Below are 20,889 nucleotides of genomic sequence, written 5' to 3'. Positions count from 1 at the left end.
TATTATAGTTTTTCAAGATGGCGGAACGACATGGAGGCCACCATGGACTTACCCGTCAGAACATTGGCAGAGCTAATTTTACACCAATGAGATCATATTTATTAATAATGACATTGATTTTAGCTATTAAAATACTTTTTAAAAAACTACTATACCTTTAATTTCAGATGTGTAAATTACAAAACTTTCAATTTTACAATTACATTTTTCAACCGAGTGAATCTACACATGGGAGATCTTCAGAAGTCATAACTTCAGGGGTCGATGGGGGTCCTGAGAATATTTAATTCCCCTCAAAACCAAAGATTAAGTTTAATGACACTAGTTTGCAACGGTCCCCCCAAGACCAAATAGTTTATACGATTTGTATCACACTTTTCAAAGGGTAATCTTACTTTAAAGTTTGAACAAAAATGTAAAAGCACTTCTTCATGTTTGCTGTGTTCTGACACAATGTCATTAATTGGTACTTTTTTTCCTTTAAACTTCTTTTTAAAATATAATTTTCTTATTTATACAAAGGTTCAATTTCAATTCATTTCCTAGCAAGTATAAAGTAAAAAATATGATATATGATATGTCTGATGCAATGTTTTTGCAAAAGAAATATGTGCTGCAAAACTCCAAACAGTTCAGCTCACAATGACGGCATTAAGGATGGCCGAAAACGTGCGTAAGGTGGTTTCCAGATTTTCCACCAAAAAACAAAAACAAATACTGTATTAAACTTTTCAAAGATTAATCTAGCTTTTAAAGTTAGAATAAAAAACCAAACATAGTGTTGTGTTCTGACACAAGTCCATTAACCGGTTCTTTTATAAATTTACTTTCTACAAATATCAGCCTGATAAATATGTACTTAATACACGATTAAACGAGGCAATCATGCTACCAAATACGTCGGACACAATGTTTTTAAGAAAAGCAGTGTTTAAAACCAGATGATTTTTCTTTTTGACAGACCTACAGAAATGCATGTTGATTACTAAGTTTCAGGCATAGTGCAAACAATTAGATATTCTCCTGCTTAGTATGTGTGTAAATAGTTACGCTTAAATGTTTGGGTGTATTTTGTCACACAGTACCACGCTATAGCCTATGGACTAACTTTAAAACATATTCTTTATCCAGGAATCACACGCGTCCAAAACATCCATGTAAGATTCAACAGACCAAATCACTAAGAAAAGCACCGTTTATAATAATAAATACACAAAAGTTTGCAAATGATGGTTTTATTACTATTCAGATAGCGGACAACACTGGTTCACATTTTGAATGTGTGTCTGTTTTAGGTGAAGACTTTTCTTTGAGAGCCGTCAACATTCAGTGTTTATAGGAATAAATGACCATTAATAATTTAAGTGTTTGTACTCTGAAGTATTTCTGTTTGAGAATGTTTGACTAAATTGCAACTTTCCCTCTATCTACGATGTGGAATCACACAAAGTATTAACATGCTGTTAATATAAGCAAGTATTAATTAAGTTACTTACTTATAAGTAAGTATTAACACGAAAAGTAAGCACATGCTGTTTTACACGTAAACTATTACAACGGAATCACATCTGACTATTGCACTGAGAGAGGCGTATTCATTAAGACTGTTAAACAAAGTTTGGTGTTTAAAATTAAAATTGCACAAAAGTAAATGCTAGAGCTCAACTTGCTAAAAAGTAAATTCAGCGTGAGCCATTTAAAACAAATACGAAAAGCCATTCGTGAGCAGTTTTGAATGTTTGTAATTGACATCATGTTTCTTTTTGTTTTTGTACAGTTTGCAAAAACTATAGTCTACGAACGTCGTCAAACAGGAATTTATGAAAAACATGAACCAGATATTTCTACATGAGATATTTCTTTTAGAACATCTACCTGCTACGTCTACGAAACATCGACATGAAAGATGAGTATTGCTGTTACCCATTAAACTTTTACGTTTCAAACTCGTCTAACTATTGCCCATTTCACAGCACAGTCATAGATACACAGTTATTTTGTGTATGTGGCTAAACAACAGTTAAGCTGGTTAAACAACGTGAAAGGCGGGATGATTCATTTTTATTCCGTCTACACCGATACTTTGACACACGAGTTTTAGGCATAGGTCTTTTAGGCCTGATCCAGAAAACAGACGTTGTGTTTTATGTCTTAATAATTGTTCTTCTTTTTATGAAAACATATCGTAAATATCAATTGTTAGATAAATTATATCTAACTGTCAACAGTTATATGTGAAACACGCTCAGTCGCATTAGAGTCGGATTCTTGTTTATATTGAACATTGTTATTGAACCGCTAGTGTTCTTAAATTGTTTACCACAGTTTCATTTTAACAACACTATGGTAACACTTATCGTATTTTGTACGGTGTTTTCTTTACAGTTTCACCCATGGATATCCGTTTCCTACAGTTAGCTGTAATGTTAGTGAACTCTAGGCCTTCTCTTTTTTTCAAATACGACAGTATTTGCATGAATTGGCTTGATTTAATAAAATTATGGTTTAAATCGCATTATATTATTATACCATACTAGTTTTTAAATTGCGCTTAATTCTATATTTTAACTCTTTATGCGAATATAGAATACTGCACAAGGATCTCTGAAATATTTTTTCGTGTAAAACATCTATGTAGATCTATTTATGTTTCTACCAGGGACCCTCAAAATCTGGGCATACAACAAAACACAGTACATTATCAGAAAATTACTTTTGTCGCTTTTTTCTGAATAATCTCACCAAGTGCGGGTGCTTGATAACTATTATCAAGCGGTAATGACGTGTTTTACGTGATATTGATATCACGTTTTAATTTCAACTCAATACATTTGACTGCGCTAAAGGTCTATAATTGAACGTCTAAATATTTGGTAAAAGTTAACTGAAAACCTGCGCAAAATATGTCCTAGCTACTTTCTAATATATTATATAATAGGATTATATAATATATATATATAATCCTATAGAATAAGTTATGAGCTCGGACATGATGAGAAAATATTTTTTTATTTCAACATAGTAAAGTAAAACAATAACGACATTTACAGGTGATCGAGCAATAATAAAAAGTCGCGGCACGCAATCAAGTTTTTCTCTAGGGCATAGTTGACCAGACTTTCAACTATTTCATCAGCATCTGTTCTTACATTTTTTGACAACAGTGACACACAGAGATCTGTTACAAACGTACACATACAGAGTAGTTCGTCGACTTCAAATTCCTCACAAGATTCATGCATCACATCCAGAACTTTTCTGAGGATTACGCCGACCGGTTCTTTGCCGCTTATAAACATGGGCGTAACATCTGTCCAAGATCCAACCAACCCTCTTATGACATCCATTTCTTTTTTGAGATTTTTCACACGTTTGGTATCCCTCTCGCAAGCGTTGTTGTCATCATACGCAGCCTCGATGATCCTGTGCATCAAGCTAACCATCGGGCCTCTAAAATGATCTTTAAACATAGAGTCTTGCGTAGCTCTTAAACGACACTCTTTCCCGGTGCCGCACTCACACGCCGGATGACGCAGTGTCCCCGCTACGACAGAACTCAACGGGGAGTCGCTCTCCATCAGCTTTTGCGTCGCCATTTCTGAAGTTTTTAGATTTTTTGGTCCCCTATTCGATGATGAAAGATTCTGTAATCTCCTGGAGGTCCTTACAGTACAATCGTCCAGGCGTTGTACGTTAACACAGTTTTTGGGTTAGAAGTGTGAGTCAAAGAAGTTTGCGTCTGACAAACAGGAAGGTTGAAGCGGCCTTTGACAGTCCGTGTAACAACCAGACAATGTTCCTTCGGTTTTTGATCGATGTTGCAGTAGCACAGCAGTCCGCGACTATTAGAGCTAGACCCAGGGGTTGTGTGCGATAACTGACGCTGGGCTCTGTGTAGAGTTTATCAGGACAACTGATAGTGGTCCGCCCTCGCCCCGCTGGAGGAGTTGTATAGGGGCGTCGTCATCATGACGTTGTAAACAGCTATATAGGATTAAAGCCACCTAGTATTTTGCGCAGGCTTTCAGTTAACTTTTACCAAATATTTAGACGTTCAATTATAGACCTTTAGCGCAGTCAAATGTATTGAGTTGAAACTTTTACCAAATATTTAGACGTTCAATTATAGACCTTTAGCGCAGTCAAATGTATTGAGTTGAAATTAAAACGTGATATCAATATCACGTAAAACATGGGTGAAACTGTAAAGAAAACACCGTACAAAATACGATAAGTGTTACCATAGTGTTGTTAAAATGAAACTGTGGTAAACAATTTAAGAACACTAGCGGTTCAATAACAATGTTCAATATAAACAAGAATCCGACTCTAATGCGACTGAGCGTGTTTCACATATAACTGTTGACAGTTAGATATAATTTATCTAACAATTGATATTTACGATATGTTTTCATAAAAAGAAGAACAATTATTAAGACATAAAACACAACGTCTGTTTTCTGGATCAGGCCTAAAAGACCTATGCCTAAAACTCGTGTGTCAAAGTATCGGTGTAGACGGAATAAAAATGAATCATCCCGCCTTTCACGTTGTTTAACCAGCTTAACTGTTGTTTAGCCACATACACAAAATAACTGTGTATCTATGACTGTGCTGTGAAATGGGCAATAGTTAGACGAGTTTGAAACGTAAAAGTTTAATGGGTAACAGCAATACTCATCTTTCATGTCGATGTTTCGTAGACGTAGCAGGTAGATGTTCTAAAAGAAATATCTCATGTAGAAATATCTGGTTCATGTTTTTCATAAATTCCTGTTTGACGACGTTCGTAGACTATAGTTTTTGCAAACTGTACAAAAACAAAAAGAAACATGATGTCAATTACAAACATTCAAAACTGCTCACGAATGGCTTTTCGTATTTGTTTTAAATGGCTCACGCTGAATTTACTTTTTAGCAAGTTGAGCTCTAGCATTTACTTTTGTGCAATTTTAATTTTAAACACCAAACTTTGTTTAACAGTCTTAATGAATACGCCTCTCTCAGTGCAATAGTCAGATGTGATTCCGTTGTAATAGTTTACGTGTAAAACAGCATGTGCTTACTTTTCGTGTTAATACTTACTTATAAGTAAGTAACTTAATTAATACTTGCTTATATTAACAGCATGTTAATACTTTGTGTGATTCCACATCGTAGATAGAGGGAAAGTTGCAATTTAGTCAAACATTCTCAAACAGAAATACTTCAGAGTACAAACACTTAAATTATTAATGGTCATTTATTCCTATAAACACTGAATGTTGACGGCTCTCAAAGAAAAGTCTTCACCTAAAACAGACACACATTCAAAATGTGAACCAGTGTTGTCCGCTATCTGAATAGTAATAAAACCATCATTTGCAAACTTTTGTGTATTTATTATTATAAACGGTGCTTTTCTTAGTGATTTGGTCTGTTGAATCTTACATGGATGTTTTGGACGCGTGTGATTCCTGGATAAAGAATATGTTTTAAAGTTAGTCCATAGGCTATAGCGTGGTACTGTGTGACAAAATACACCCAAACATTTAAGCGTAACTATTTACACACATACTAAGCAGGAGAATATCTAATTGTTTGCACTATGCCTGAAACTTAGTAATCAACATGCATTTCTGTAGGTCTGTCAAAAAGAAAAATCATCTGGTTTTAAACACTGCTTTTCTTAAAAACATTGTGTCCGACGTATTTGGTAGCATGATTGCCTCGTTTAATCGTGTATTAAGTACATATTTATCAGGCTGATATTTGTAGAAAGTAAATTTATAAAAGAACCGGTTAATGGACTTGTGTCAGAACACAACACTATGTTTGGTTTTTTATTCTAACTTTAAAAGCTAGATTAATCTTTGAAAAGTTTAATACAGTATTTGTTTTTGTTTTTTGGTGGAAAATCTGGAAACCACCTTACGCACGTTTTCGGCCATCCTTAATGCCGTCATTGTGAGCTGAACTGTTTGGAGTTTTGCAGCACATATTTCTTTTGCAAAAACATTGCATCAGACATATCATATATCATATTTTTTACTTTATACTTGCTAGGAAATGAATTGAAATTGAACCTTTGTATAAATAAGAAAATTATATTTTAAAAAGAAGTTTAAAGGAAAAAAAGTACCAATTAATGACATTGTGTCAGAACACAGCAAACATGAAGAAGTGCTTTTACATTTTTGTTCAAACTTTAAAGTAAGATTACCCTTTGAAAAGTGTGATACAAATCGTATAAACTATTTGGTCTTGGGGGGACCGTTGCAAACTAGTGTCATTAAACTTAATCTTTGGTTTTGAGGGGAATTAAATATTCTCAGGACCCCCATCGACCCCTGAAGTTATGACTTCTGAAGATCTCCCATGTGTAGATTCACTCGGTTGAAAAATGTAATTGTAAAATTGAAAGTTTTGTAATTTACACATCTGAAATTAAAGGTATAGTAGTTTTTTAAAAAGTATTTTAATAGCTAAAATCAATGTCATTATTAATAAATATGATCTCATTGGTGTAAAATTAGCTCTGCCAATGTTCTGACGGGTAAGTCCATGGTGGCCTCCATGTCGTTCCGCCATCTTGAAAAACTATAATAGCGGAGAGGTACAAAAAGCACTAGGCTACCTCAACGCGTTTCTACAACACGTTTTCGTTCAGAGCCGGCTGACTGAAACCATCTGAAAGGGGCACAAGGAGGTCAGTGAGAGGCGCTTGTCACTCCCCCGGCAAATTTGAAAGATTGCACAGCACTTCATAATACAATCCCATAATAAAGCTTAAAAAACATTATTTAAAGTGAAACGTGTCCGGCAAATTCAAAACTAGGGTAAATATCGGGATATCTTTTCCCAGGTGGATAGAGCTAATGAAGGAGAAGTTGCCTGCTTTCTTCTCGACAGGTAAGTCAATGTTACGGTCTAAATTACAAGCTTTTTCATTCCGTGGTTGTGCAATTCATTAAATAGGCAGCATAGCGGTAGAACGTGTATAGTTAAACTCGATGAAGTGCTATTGGATGACATGTCGTAGCTTCTTGGCACATAACGGTTACCGTAGTTGCAACACGCATTTGAAAAAGCGTGGCGCTAGAGAGCACTATGCGTTTGAATCGAGGAGGTCAAAGGGGGCATGCTTTCTGCTATAGTCTCATCAGCTCTCCCCAAAGTCTGTTCATGCGGCCAACAGACAGCCTGTCGCATCAACAAATGCTAGCATTTGAAAATTCTACATATATTTTGAGTAGATAACCGATAGTATATTCTCAGTGAAGGGTTTCACCCTGTGTGCTTTCCACAATGAATAAGGATAGTTTGAGAGATGCAAGAAAAGTAAATATGATATATCTTATACGTACAATAGGTCATAGCTACAGCAGAAAAAGTAAGATCATACTTTGAATTAAGACGAGTAAAATTAAAATATTCGCTCAAGACAAACTTTACTTATGCAGCGTCTCTGAAAATGTGTGGTGATTTTCTAAATGATACAACTTAATCTAAATAAGAGCAATGTAGAGTCCTGGGATTTCTTTTAAAACAAAAACATTGTGACAAACTTTGACAACATGTTTCATGTCGCATGCTATTTGAAATAAGATCTAAGATGCCAAAGGACGGTTCTTGATTTATAACATTTTTATTTGATTTTTGAACAAACGATGTTTAGTAAAAATAATATCTTTATGCAAATCATTTATATCATACAGAAGTCTTCTAAGAAGATAAATAGAAGATATGATTTTAATAAAACTTTAAAGATTTGATTTAGACAGTCTTTTAATTTTAAAAGATCTAATTTAAACTTTTAAGATTATACTTTTAAATGAATTTAATTTGAATAAACCTCTGAAAAGCAGACTAGCATTGCATACGCTGTGACATAATTGTGCCCCAGAGGCTCATCTGGCATGTAACTCCTCCGTCTCTGTGCGGGTCTGAAGCTTCATCTCACCCTGTAGCTTATCACTGAAGGATCTGGGAGGGCTTTGTTTGTTTATCACAACTTAAACTATTTGCTTTTTGAATTGTTTTTTATCATTGCATAGATCTAGATTCTACTACTTCTTCAGTTCTATGAAAATGTAAGGAGTTTTTTTTATAATTATAGATGTAATTTATATATAAAATTTATATTTATAAATATATTAATTAAGATAAAACTATGTTTAATTTGTATGAATACATTTTAGTAGCATATGTGTTATTATTCATTGAGTTATATACTTTATTTATAATAATTTAATTTTAAAATAGAGATTTTATGGAGCCGCAAAACACCTTAGAAATTATATTAAATTACTTATTTTTATTTATTTTGAAAATGTAAAAATGCAGCTTTCAGGTGTACACGGTAGAATATGCTGTTACAGTACAAAAATCATTACGGCTATATTAATAAAAATTATACTTTAGGTCACTGTTAAACAAAATCCTTACAGTAATCTTCTAAAAGATAAATAGAAGATACGAATGTATTAAAACTATAAAGATTTCATTTAAACCATCTTTTCATTTTAAAATATTTAAACTTTTACGATTATGATTTGAAATAATCTTAGTACGAACAAAATTTTGGCTCTGGAAAGGTGTTAGCAGACTAACATTACACGATGCACAGAGACTCATCTGCTCTGTCACCCTCTATCCTAAAGCTAATGGGGGCTGGCCTGAGGCATCACAGATTCTAAATGTCTTCATTGGTGCTGTCGCACTATAGGCCTATGTGGTGATTTTCGCACAGATACTACTTGAGGAATTATTGAACATTTCACACAATGTGTGAGATGACTTGTGAGAGCCCCAAATTTCAAAGTTCTTTACATGTACCCTGATAAATAAAAAATATAGTCAAGTTTTTCCACGATGTAGCATATTTGTTTTATGAATTAATTTAATTTAAAATATCTTGTATTTTTAAAAGATATAATTTAAACTTTTAATGATTATACTATGAAATAAGATTAACACTAATCGAACACATGCAATGTCTCGTTCTGACCGCTGAAAAGACACACACACACACACACACAGACAATGCATGCCTGTCAAGCGAGGGGGAGAGAGAATTACTTGTGGGATCTTTTCAACTTTAAATGTATGGACATCTTAGGAACTACTTCGTCAACCGGCTGAAAAAAGTAAGATGATTTTATTTTTGACACCCGTTCATAACCTGTATGTATTCTTCTAATCTATAAAACATGTCGGATGATTTTTATCTAAAATAATAACTTTAGTTATTTATTTAAAAAATGAACGATAAAAGCATTTTATTAATATGCTTTTAAATGAAAAATGTTTTTCAACTTAAGTTAGTGTGAAATAATATATTTGTAAATTACTAGATGTAAATTTTATAACCATTTCATTTATATAGAGCATAATGTTTTTCAACTTTAGTGTGAAATATATGATACATATTGTCCTCACTTGGAGGGGTCTCATGTAACACACACACACACACACACACACACACACACACACACACACACACACACACACACACACACACACACACACACACACACACACAGATAAGCCCGCGCCCGGGCCCCCTGACTTAGAGGTTTTCAAGATTCAGAGATGTTTTAACGTTAGGACAGTCACTGATATGTTCACCAGCTGTATTTTTCAAAGCGTAATAAAACGATAATGGCATCTGTTTCTCAGGCTCATTGCCCAGTACATAAACAAACACACATACACACAACACCCCCGGTCAAGCGTGCAGGGAAGTGAAATAGTTAAGGTGAAAAACACATGTTTTTTCAACATGGTGAAATAGATGGTTTTATCTGCTTTATATAATTTTAAATGAACAATGTTATTTTGCCCCACTGTCACACACACACACACACACACACACACACACACACACACACACACACACACACACACACACACACACACACACACACACACACACACACACACACACACAGACACTAACAGACACAATGGCAGCTCTGTGCTCTTTTTGTATTACAACTAGGATGATATTGTATATTTTATAAGCATTTCATTTATATAGTTTTAAAGATCAATGTAACTTTAGTTATTTAGTAAGATATTTATTTTATAAACATTTCATTTATATAGTTTTAAAGATCAATATTTTTCAACTCTAGCCAGTGTGAAATATACAACATTATATCTCTTTTTCTCACTCCCAGCAATGAGCTCAGGAATGTGGTGATATCATGTGGCACGTTCAGAGAGACTGTCATATGCCTGTGTGATCGGGGGAAACACTCCTGGAAACATTATGGGATTTTTACAACTTAAATGTGTGGACATCTTAGAGCTTTTTTCAACCTGCTGAAAAAGTAAGATCATTTTTTATTTCATCTCTCTAAAACATAATGATTGATGTATGATTTTTATGTCTTTTGTGGTTTTTACATTATCTGGATCAGTAAGATGTGTATTTATTTTATTTTAATATTTAATTTATATACTTTTAAAGAAGTGAATGCTTTTCAACTTCAGTAATTTAATAAGATTTTTTAATGAACAGGATGTTAGTGTTAAATATTTTATAAACATTTCATTTATATAGTTTTAAAGATCAATGTAACTTTAGTTATTTAGTAAGATATTTATTTTATAAACATTTCATTTATATCGTTTTAAAGATCAATGTAGCTTTAGTTATTTAGTAAGATATTTATTTTATAAACATTTCATTTATATAGTTTTAAAGATCAATGTAACTTTAGTTATTTAGTAAGATATTTATTTTATAAACATTTCATTTATATAGTTTTGAAGATCAATGTAACTTTAGTTATTTAGTAAGATATTTATTTTATAAACATTTCATTTATATAGTTTTAAAGATCAATGTTTTTCAACTCTAGCCAGTGTGAAATATACAACATTATTAGAAAATCTCTTTTTCTCACTCCCAGCAATGAGCTCAGGAATGTGGTGATATCATGTGTCACATTCAGAGACACTGACAGATGCTGGTGAGAGAGAATCAACTCGGGGGATTTTTACAACTTAAATGTGTGGACATCTTAGAGCTTTTTTCAACCGGCTGAAAAAGTAAGATCATTTTATTTCATCGCTCTAAAACATGTTGAATGATTTCTGTTTTGAAATGATTGGTTCTGTTAGGTATTTATTTTGAATGAACAATGTTATTTTGCCCGACTGTCACACAGACACAAACAGCCACAACCACAGACACACACACACACACACACACACACACACACACACACTGCAATCTTTTTTAGTCAAAAGATATTTTATACACTTTTAAGAGATATTTGTGGGAGGGATCGTGTCACACGATCTGTGATCTTTTTTAGCATTGTGAGAGTGGGTGGGAGGGAACCCCGGATTTCAAAAAACATCTGGCACCATCAAACCCAAAACAATGACATATTTATACACCTCGGTCAAAGGGGCAAATCATCCATCAAAACAACCTGTCAAAACTTTCTGTCAACCAAATGATCGAACGCTCATTAGGGCAAAGGTTAATCCATCAATCCCGGAAACGGGAAGGGCTAGGTCAAAGGTTAATCCATCAACCCCGGAAAACGGGAGGGGTAGGTCAAAGGTTAATCCATGACCCCGGAAACAGGAAGGGCAAGGGGAGGGGCAAGGTCAAAGGTCACCATCAATCATTTTGACACAAGCTGTAGGGTAATAACTACTGGGGTCCACATTAATGTCAAAGGTACCCTTTATGTGGGCCATAACCAGCCGTTCAAAGCATTTCATGATTCTCGGAGTGAGCCAGTGGGCGGTAGTCATTCATAAATGTCATGGCTGAGCTTTTGGGCACGGGGATGATAGTAGATATCTTGAGACACACTGGCACCACAGCCTGGGAAAGTGAGGTGAAACATCTTTCCTGCTGTAGTCGGTGATGCTCTCGATGGCCTTCCACATGCTCCGGTGGTCATTGGTGGAAAATGACCCTGTATTTTCCAAGTATAATTAGCCTTTGCCCTCTTGATCCCAACTTCTAGTTCCCTCCTTGCCACTCTCAGAGCAAGTGCGTCGACTTTCCTAAAGGCTAACTCCCGTGCCTTCAGAAGACACAGCACCTCTCCATTCAGCCTGGGTTTCTTATTTGGACAGATGGTTAACTTCCTGGTGGTAGTGACATCATCAATACATTTACTGATATAGGCACAAACAGATGACGCATATTTATTTAATGAATAACACCTCTCCTGTCACCATGTTGAGAGAAATCAGGAGTAAGAATGGCAGCACAGCTGAAAGGTTTGTTTGAGCTGCGCCCTCTACAGGACAGGAACCTGAATTTCCTTCAGCTTGAGGTTTATTCATTTCACTTTTGGTGTGAAAGGGCTTTTACATTTGCCAAAAATATGACTTTTTGTTTTTTGTTATTACAGTTTTTTTTCAATTGCTAACAAGCATCATATATATAATTTTTTTTAAATTAAAAAACAAACAAACAAGCAAGCCAAGCCCAGGTGAGATAAAGTAACGCAAATGTTATGTATCGCATTACTTAGTAACTAAGTAACGCAATTAGTTACTTTTTAAAGGGAGAAAAGCAATACTGTATGCATTACTTTTAAAAAGTAACTTTCCCCAACACTGTATATAAATATGATTAATGATTATGAATTTAATATATGCTTCTCCTATAACTGTTAAAAAAATGTTTCATGACTTGTCATGTTTGCTCAGTACCTGCGATGACCCTGGTGGCCCAGCGAGCCTGCAGTTCTACAGCTGGCATGATCGGCCCTTTGGTCTGCAGCAGGCCCAGGATGGCCAGTGTTGGACGCTCTAGAGATGGAGGAAAGATTCTTCTGTAGAGTTTCAGATCTCCATCAGCACCAGAGTTTAAGGAGGCGGGGAGGAAGGGAAATTTAAAATCATAGCCTGTGCATAAGATCACTGCATCAATCTTCTCTTCAACAGTCCCATCATCAAAGACAAGCGTCGAGCCTTGGAACTTCTGCACATTTGGTTTCATCACCAGTTCTCCTACCAGAATGCGACCTGGGAGGTCATCGTTGATAACAGTACGCTTGTCAAGGATTCTAGAATCAGAATATAGGCAAAGGTCACAGTGAATGATGATGCAATTTTTAAACAAACTGTCAGGGCTTTACTTTATTCATCAACGATAACAACATTTTGTGCCTTCACCTGTGCTCAGGCTGTAGTCCATACAGCTTGTGGTCGAATCTCTGATTGAGGCTTCTCTCGCCAATCCAGTTGAGGAGAGATCTAGGCAGGGCGCAGTAAATCAGATCTCGGACTCGTCTAACCATCGTCATGTCTAGAGGAAGCCCTTTACTGACCATGCGACCTATGACCCACGCCCCTTTACGGGTACTCAGGAACGTCTAAGTGAGGAATAGGGAGACCGAAGTAGGGTGAGAAAGGAAAGTTGAATTAGTGGATAGATCAGAGTGCATTTGAACTTATCAAAATAACAGAATATTAAGAGAACCAAGAGAGTAATACATTTTTAGAATTGGGAGGGTTAAATGTAATGGCCGTATAGGCCTTTTCACAGAGTTTGAAGATTGATTTAGCAGGGGTAGAGATCTTGAAACTTTAAAGGACATTATTTACAAATACACTACCATTCAAAAGATTTTTAAAAGAAGCTCACCAAGGTGATACATTTGTTTCAGGATTCTCTGATGAATAGAAAGTATAACAGCATTTATTTAAAATAGATTTTTTTTTGTAACAACATAAAAGTCTTTATTATCACTTTTGATAAAATTTTAATTTCTTCCTTAAAAAAAAATCCTACTGACCCCATACTTTTGCATAGTAGTTTTACATATTACATCTCCAGAATTAGTACATTTAATGAACAATATAAACTTTTAAAGCCAAAAAGCGTTTTCCTTTATGAGGTATATCTCTTCTACTACGAGGCTGAATGTGATTCTTTTTGTTGGTTTTTATTAGCTGATAGCTGTCATATAGTCTGTTTGTCCCGGAACATTTGTTATACTTCATGTTCCTGTTCTGTCTGCCATATTTGCAGTCCTTATGTAGTTTTTCATGTTGTTTTCCACAGGATTGTCTCCTCCAGGTGTGCTTATCTCATTATCTTGATATAGCTACAATATGTAAGATTTTTGTAATAAAATATCCATAAATCCATATATCACAGTGTGATATATTTCCTGAAGGGGTGTACTTACAATATCCCAAAAGTTCCCAAAGATTTTTCACTTGTCGCCTGTCAATGACGTAATATCCGCGTTATCCCTGGTTTTCGTTCGTACTGCCATAGTAACCATGGCGACAGACGTGGACAACTGCGTTACGTCTAGCGGCACGCTCACGCTGTTGTTGTTTCGTTCAAACATTATGGACTATGGCAAGCAAACTTTGGGACAAAAGGAGAACTAAAACGAGGATCAATATTAAAATAAACGCGTGGCGTTTTCGAGATGCCGAGAGCTCCACGTCCGTCACAAACTTCGACTTGACAGAGACGCCACTCTTGCATGTACTTTATTAGAGAGCAAATGCACATTAAACTAATCAATGTTATATAGTTCAACATGATGAAATGTTAGAATATGATATGTATGTTATTCTAATGTTGATCTAGCTTACTGCTAGTCTCATACAGACAAACTAACACATAGAATAACATTGTAACTTTCAACACACTCAAATGCAGTTTAGTGTGATAGTGTAGACCAAGTGAAACAGCGCTGCGTTACCTCACAATTTTCATTCGTCTATTAAACTGACCTGTGTGAGTATTAATCCAGCACTTGCGGGTAGTTCGGTAGAATGAAATGTCCTTATTCCTTTATATCCGCGGGACTCGCATGTGGCGCTGATATCTGTCTCTCATTAGCAGTGGCGTAGGTTTGATTTTGAAATTGGTGGGGACGGGGACATCAATGTATAAATATATTTTAAATTTTGATCGAAATTATTTCTAGGGATATATCAGTGTCACTGGATATTGGTAGGGACAAGTCCCTAGCGTCCTGTAAGAAATTATAGTCTGCTCCGATCCAACTTCCACTCCAATATATATATGTAAATGTTCCTTCACTAAAAGAGCTTATTTATCATAGAGACAATTCATTCCAATCTCAGTAATATGCACAGTCACGGTTATCACTTATAGCATGGGAGCGACAGCAGGCAATCAAGAACCATCTTGATTACAGGGACTTAAAATAAAAGTTATCACCTTAACATTTGACCGTTCTACATTGAAGTGATGTACATTGTGTTTTGCACTTTGGAGTTGTGATGATGATGTCACCTGTTAAGCATGAGAGTTCTGCCAGTCCTGTTCTCCCTATTGTAAGTTAAAAGAATCAGTTGGGCTGATTGGATTATCATCAAGATGGGAATGAGACTGTTATGTTGATGAGATCAGGACTGGGGAAATGGGCTGACTCTTGTACTTCATTTACATGCTGAGGGGGAAGACGAATGGAATACAGTAAAAAATGTTTGAGCTGAGATTATTTCGGGGTTCATTTGGACGCCGGTGAACCCAAGGTGCTCCGTGTATCTTGCCACTGCTATGCTGTAATAAACTTCATTTTTGAGATCTTCGACGTCCGCATTATTTTTTCTTACATTGGCGAGCCACCCTTCCAGGAGTTTCCAACAAAAAGTGAGGAAAGGTAAGAAAAAGCTGTTCTCTTACGAGAGGTTCTCTCGTATTGCGTAAGCTAGCTTACGCTGCGGGAAAGATTCATCTTTGCTGAGAATTTGAAGCCAAAAAATTATTTCATAATTTGTATCCATTGACAACGCAGTTCCTCTGCGGCAGACCTTGAGCAGGCTAGCTAGCGGCTCATTGGTTCGCTCAGAGAGAACTGCTTAAGCCTATGGGAGAGCGGGGCTGAACCCGCTGCCAATGAGAAGCGCCCGCGCGCTCATTGCGTCATGGCCCGCCAGAATGGGCGTGGCTATGGTGTATATAACAGTCTCTCCCAGGCTTATATGTTGATTCATTTCATCTTCAGCGAGCTACACGCTTCTGCTGACTTGAGAAAAGCCGTCGCCGTCGAGAAGGCATCACTCTAGCGAGCTCCCGGACCCTGAAGAAGCCGGCCGTCTTCGCCACCTTCAGCCGCCCTGCAAGCTAGCGCCATCCGACGACTGTATCCTTCTCTCATTATCTAAAAGAGCGCGAGCGTCTTTTTACAGATGCCTCGCTTCGCCTGCGGCTCTTGCCGCGCTCCTCTCGAGGACGGAGACCGCCATGTCATTTGCGCTCTCTGCCTGGGACTCGAGCACGCGGAACTCGCCCTCGCTGATGGAGGATGCGACTTCTGTGAGAGCCTGCCGTTGTCGTCCCTGCGGGCACGACTTCTGGCGGCTAAATCCGCTCCCGCGCCGCCTCTCTCTTCGCCGCGGAAGAAGAAACGCCGCGCCCAGAGGCCGCCGGAGCCCCCTGCGGAACCATGCGGGCCGCCGCCGCCGCCTCCCGCTTCCCGCTCTCCCTCCCCGCCCCAGCCGGACATACAGTTGCCGCCGAGTGGCCGCTCTGTCGCTTCCGATGACGCCGCGGAGGAGAAGGATTCCTGTTCACTGCTCGCGTCAGACAGTGAGGAATGGTCATCTCTCGGATCCACGAGAGAGTCGGCGGGGATCCGCGCCGGAATAGAGGAGGAACTAATGCGCCTCCTCTCACAGGCCGTCGAACGCCTCGGTCTCGAGTGGTCTCCTCCACCCGAGCAGGCCCCGAACCGGATGGAAGGCAGCTTTTTTCATCGGCGCTCGACCCCCGCGTGCAACCGGGCCGCCCCATTCCTGCCTGAACTTCACACAGAGCTGACGAAGTCCTGGAATGCCCCACTCTCGGCCACCGGAGCCGCCGAAAAAGGTTATTCAGCCATGCCGCCCGTTGAGGACTTGGTCGCCGCCCACCTCTGCCCGCCCTCTGCTAGATGGCGCTCTTCCCCCACGCTTCCTTCGAAAGCTTGCAGAGGGACATCGAGCTTTCATGCTCGCGCCTATGCCGCCGCCGGTACAGGCCGCCGCGGCGCTGCATTCTATGTCTGTCCTCCAGGTGCTACAGAGCGATATTCTCCGTGAGTGGGCCGAGAGCGGTAGAACCCCCCCCTCCGCTGTCACGGATCTGAGAAGTGCTACGGACCTCGCCCTTCGCGCCACTAAAGCCGCCGCACAAGCTCTGGGGAGATGCATGGCCAGCCTTTGTGTATCCGAGAGACACTTATGGCTCACGCTCGCCGACATGGGAGAATCTGAGTGCGCCGCGTTTCTTAACGCGCCCCTCTCCCCGACGGGCCTTTTTGGATCTGCTGTCACGGGGATCGTCGATCGCTTTTCCGAGGTCCAGAAAGCCACTCAGGCCATGAATTTGTTTCTGCCCCGCCGCGCTAGCTCTTCCGCAGGCCGCTCTCGCGAGCCTCCTGCCAGAGCCCCACCACAGCGCCCTCCTCCGCAGACTCAAACAGCCCAGCGCAGACAGGGCGGCCGCCCTCGCTCTCGCTTTGACAGCCGCCGCAGACCGCCGCCCCCACGGGGTCCGCGACCCAAGATCACGCTGAAGCCTGATCATCAGAAGTCTGCCTAGCACAGTTAAGAAAACGACGGCGCTCTCCCGCTGCGGCCGGACCGCCGTCAAAGCTTCACCCTCTGCCAGTCCCCGTTGTTTCGCCGACTGCTGTAGTGTTTACCGCCACAAACAAGCCGGTGTCCCAGCCCGCTTGCGAGCGACAAAAAGCCGTTTTTACGGCTACCCAGAGAAATCTCAAAAAGAGAAAATATGCCAGTTGTGTAGAAAATGTGCCCACAATCATGTGTTCACCCATACACACAAGCATAACATATCCCGTGTCTCTCTCAGAGCCCCCCACATGAAGCGGGCACAGCCCGCTCTAGTATCAGAGAACATAAACACGCCCACGAGCTCATGCGCGTGTCCCCTCTCTGCTCGCTCTGTTTCACGGCCCATAGACTCCTCTCTGAGTGTAAGTCCCGTTGCCACACACAGTCAAAGCGCGCCCACACACTGTGTCCAGCCCGCTTTGTGCAGCAATCAGGGCGATATAGCCATTCGGCCACTAGCCGCATGCTCCAAAGCGTGGGAAGCCATTCCAGGCATTTCCCCGTGGGTGCTAAGCATTATAAAGAACGGCTATCTGCTACAGTTTCGCCGCCGCCCGCCTCGTTCGCGCGCTCGCCTCGAATCTACTGTCAGCCCGCTGGCCGCCAACACGCTCCGCTCAGAAATTGCGACGCTGTTGCAAAAGGGCGCTACAGAGAGAGTCCCGCCATCTATGACCGAGTCGGGGTTTTACGGCCGTTATTTTCTGGTTCCCAAGAAAGACGGCGGCCTCAGACCGATTTTAGATCTCAGGTTTTTGAACAAAGTGCTCATGAAGAGACCGTTCAAGATGCTGACTATCAGGAAACTCCTCGCGCAGGTGCGCCAGGGGGACTGGTTCATCTCTCTAGACCTGAAAGACGCCTATTTTCAGATCCAGATAAATCCCCGTCACAGGCCATTCTTACGTTTCGCCTTCGAGGGTCATGTTTATCAATACGCCGTTCTCCCGTTCGGCTTATCCCTGGCGCCCCGTACCTTCACGAAGTGTATGGATACGGCGCTCGCCCCCCTGCGGAGCCAGGGGCTGCGCATATTGAATTATCTGGACGACTGGCTGATTTTGGCTCAATCACGGACGGAGCTTCTGTCGCACCGCGCAGTTTCCTCGACCATCTGAAAACGCTGGGCCTCTCTGTCAACTGGACAAAGAGCTCCCTTCAACCCAGTCAATCGATTTCCTTCCTAGGAATAGATTTGAACTCGGTCACAATGACGGCTCGCCTGTCTACACAGCGCGCGCGCAGTGTTCAGTGACTAGCCGCCTCTTTTCAGATGGGCACCCGCACACCTCTGAAAACTTTTCAGAGGATGCTGGGTTACATGGCCTCAGCCTCCGCTGTGCTTCAGCTGGGCCTTCTGCACATGCGCCCGCTTCAGCTCTGGTTAAAAAGCCGTGTACCCCACCGCGCGTGGAACACGGGCCGCCAGCTGATCAGGGTTACGCAGACATGTCTCACGGCACTGCAGCCATGGACAGTAGCAGAATGGTTTCGGCGAGGCGTCACGATGGGGACCTTTTCCCGCCGAAAGGTCATCTCGACAGACGCATCCAACACGGGTTGGGGGGCGGTCTGCGAGGGCTCACCGGCCTTCGGCCATTGGTCGACTCAGGAAAGCCCCTTGCACATAAACTGTCTGGAAATGCTTGCGGTCGAGAACGCGCTCTCGCGCTTCCTCCCGCTCATTCGGGGACACCACGTCCTGATCCGTTCAGACAACATGGCTGTGGTCTCCTATCTCAACCGTCAGGGCGGTGTCAGATCCAGGAATCTCTTCCTGCTGACACACCGCATTCTAGTTTGGTCTCAGAGCCGCCTGCTCTCGCTCAGAGCGACGCATGTGCCGGGCCATCTGAACGACGGTCCGGACATACTGTCCAGGAACCTCATCTCCACAGGAGAATGGTCCCTGAACACACAAACGGTCCAAATACTGTGGCGGCTATTCGGCAGAGCAGAAGTGGACCTCTTCGCGTCAGAGGAGAACGCTCACTGCCCAATATTTTTTTCAAGGAGCGAGGACGCGCTAGCCCAGGAATGGCCTCGCCGCCCGCTCTATGCATTCCCTCCAATCGCTCTGCTACCGCAGGTAATTCAGAGGATCAGGGACACACGCCACTCGGTGCTCCTCATAGCCCCGCGCTGGGAGAGTCAGACTTGGGTTCCGGAGCTCACTCAGCTGTCACAGACAGCCCCGTGGCCCATCCCAGTCAGAGCAGATCTCCTCTCTCAAGCTCGCGGCACGATCTGGCACCCCCATCCACAGCGTTGGGCGCTCCATGCATGGGTGATCAACGACTATTCGTCGATTTGCCAGAGGGAGTAAGAAACACTATCATACAGGCTAGAGCACCTTCCACGAGAAGGCTCTATGCATCTAAATGGTCTGTGTTCTCAAAATGGTGCACCGACAAAAATCTGGACCCACGGTCGTGCGAGGTGCCGTCTTTGCTTGTTTTCCTTCAAGAGATGCTGGACAAGGGCAGGTCCCCCTCCACTCTCAAGGTTTACGTGGCAGCCGTCGCGGCGTTCACTGAACCCCGACGCGCTCAGTCCCTGGGCAAAGACGAGTTAGTCATCCGCTTCCTCAGGGGAGCTAAGAGGATGAACCCTCCGCGCCCCCCTTCGGTTCCTATCTGGGATCTTTCTATAGTTCTCGAAGCTTTGAAAGCACCCCCGTTCGAACCGCTCGAGTCTGTGGACCTAAAATACCTCTCGCTCAAAACCGTTTTCCAGCGCCGCGTGTCTTGAGTTTGGACCGAATGATTCTGTCGTCATTCTCAAACCTAGGCATGGCTATGTCCCGAAGGCGATTGGTACCCCGTTCAGGGCTCAGATTATTTCCCTATCGGCTCTACCTTCATCCGATAGTGAGCGCGACGCCAATCTCCTCTGCCCGGTGCGGGCCCTGAGATTGTACACTACGCGCGCTGCCGCGTTCAGACGCGCTGAGCAGCTTTTCGTGTCGTTTGGGGGGCGCACCAAGGGTCTGGCCGCCTCAAAACAGACGCTGTCTAGATGGATAGTGGACGCGATTGCCTCTGCTTACGCATCTAAATGCCTGCCCTGCCCTCTGGGCATCAGGGCTCACTCCACTAGAGGCATGGCCTCATCGTGGGCATGGTCCTGTGGAATTTCCATTCATGACATTTGTGTGGCCGCGGGATGGGCCTCCCCGTCCACCTTTGTCAGATTTTACAACTTGGAAGTTCCCGCCTTGCAGCCAAAAGTACTAGCCGTCTAACGATCAGCTCCCTAAGAAGCTGCATTACTGGGAGTCCCTCACACAACCGGTTCGCCCCTTGTGCTCCC

The 20,889-nt window shown here is 41.1% G+C and overlaps 1 protein-coding gene across 2 annotated transcripts in view; it reads right to left on the bottom strand.

Moving 5' to 3' along the window:
• Positions 1-20,889, bottom strand: part of si:dkey-239i20.4 — a 40,922-nt gene that overhangs the window by 6,820 nt on the left and 13,213 nt on the right. For both annotated transcript variants that reach the window (XM_056262762.1, XM_056262761.1), the window contains 2 exons: positions 13,141-13,340; positions 12,676-13,031 (listed from right to left, as the gene is read on the bottom strand). In XM_056262762.1, coding sequence (XP_056118737.1) covers positions 12,676-13,031; positions 13,141-13,340 — 556 coding nt within the window. The remainder of the gene's footprint in view (positions 1-12,675; positions 13,032-13,140; positions 13,341-20,889) is intronic.

This window comes from Rhinichthys klamathensis, unplaced genomic scaffold, assembly GCF_029890125.1.
Source record: "Rhinichthys klamathensis goyatoka isolate OS25496 unplaced genomic scaffold, OSU_Roscu_1.1 h1tg000196l_1, whole genome shotgun sequence".
In the NCBI taxonomy this organism is placed as follows: Eukaryota; Metazoa; Chordata; class Actinopteri; order Cypriniformes; family Leuciscidae; genus Rhinichthys; species Rhinichthys klamathensis.
This window is presented reverse-complemented; position numbering and strand designations above follow the sequence as displayed.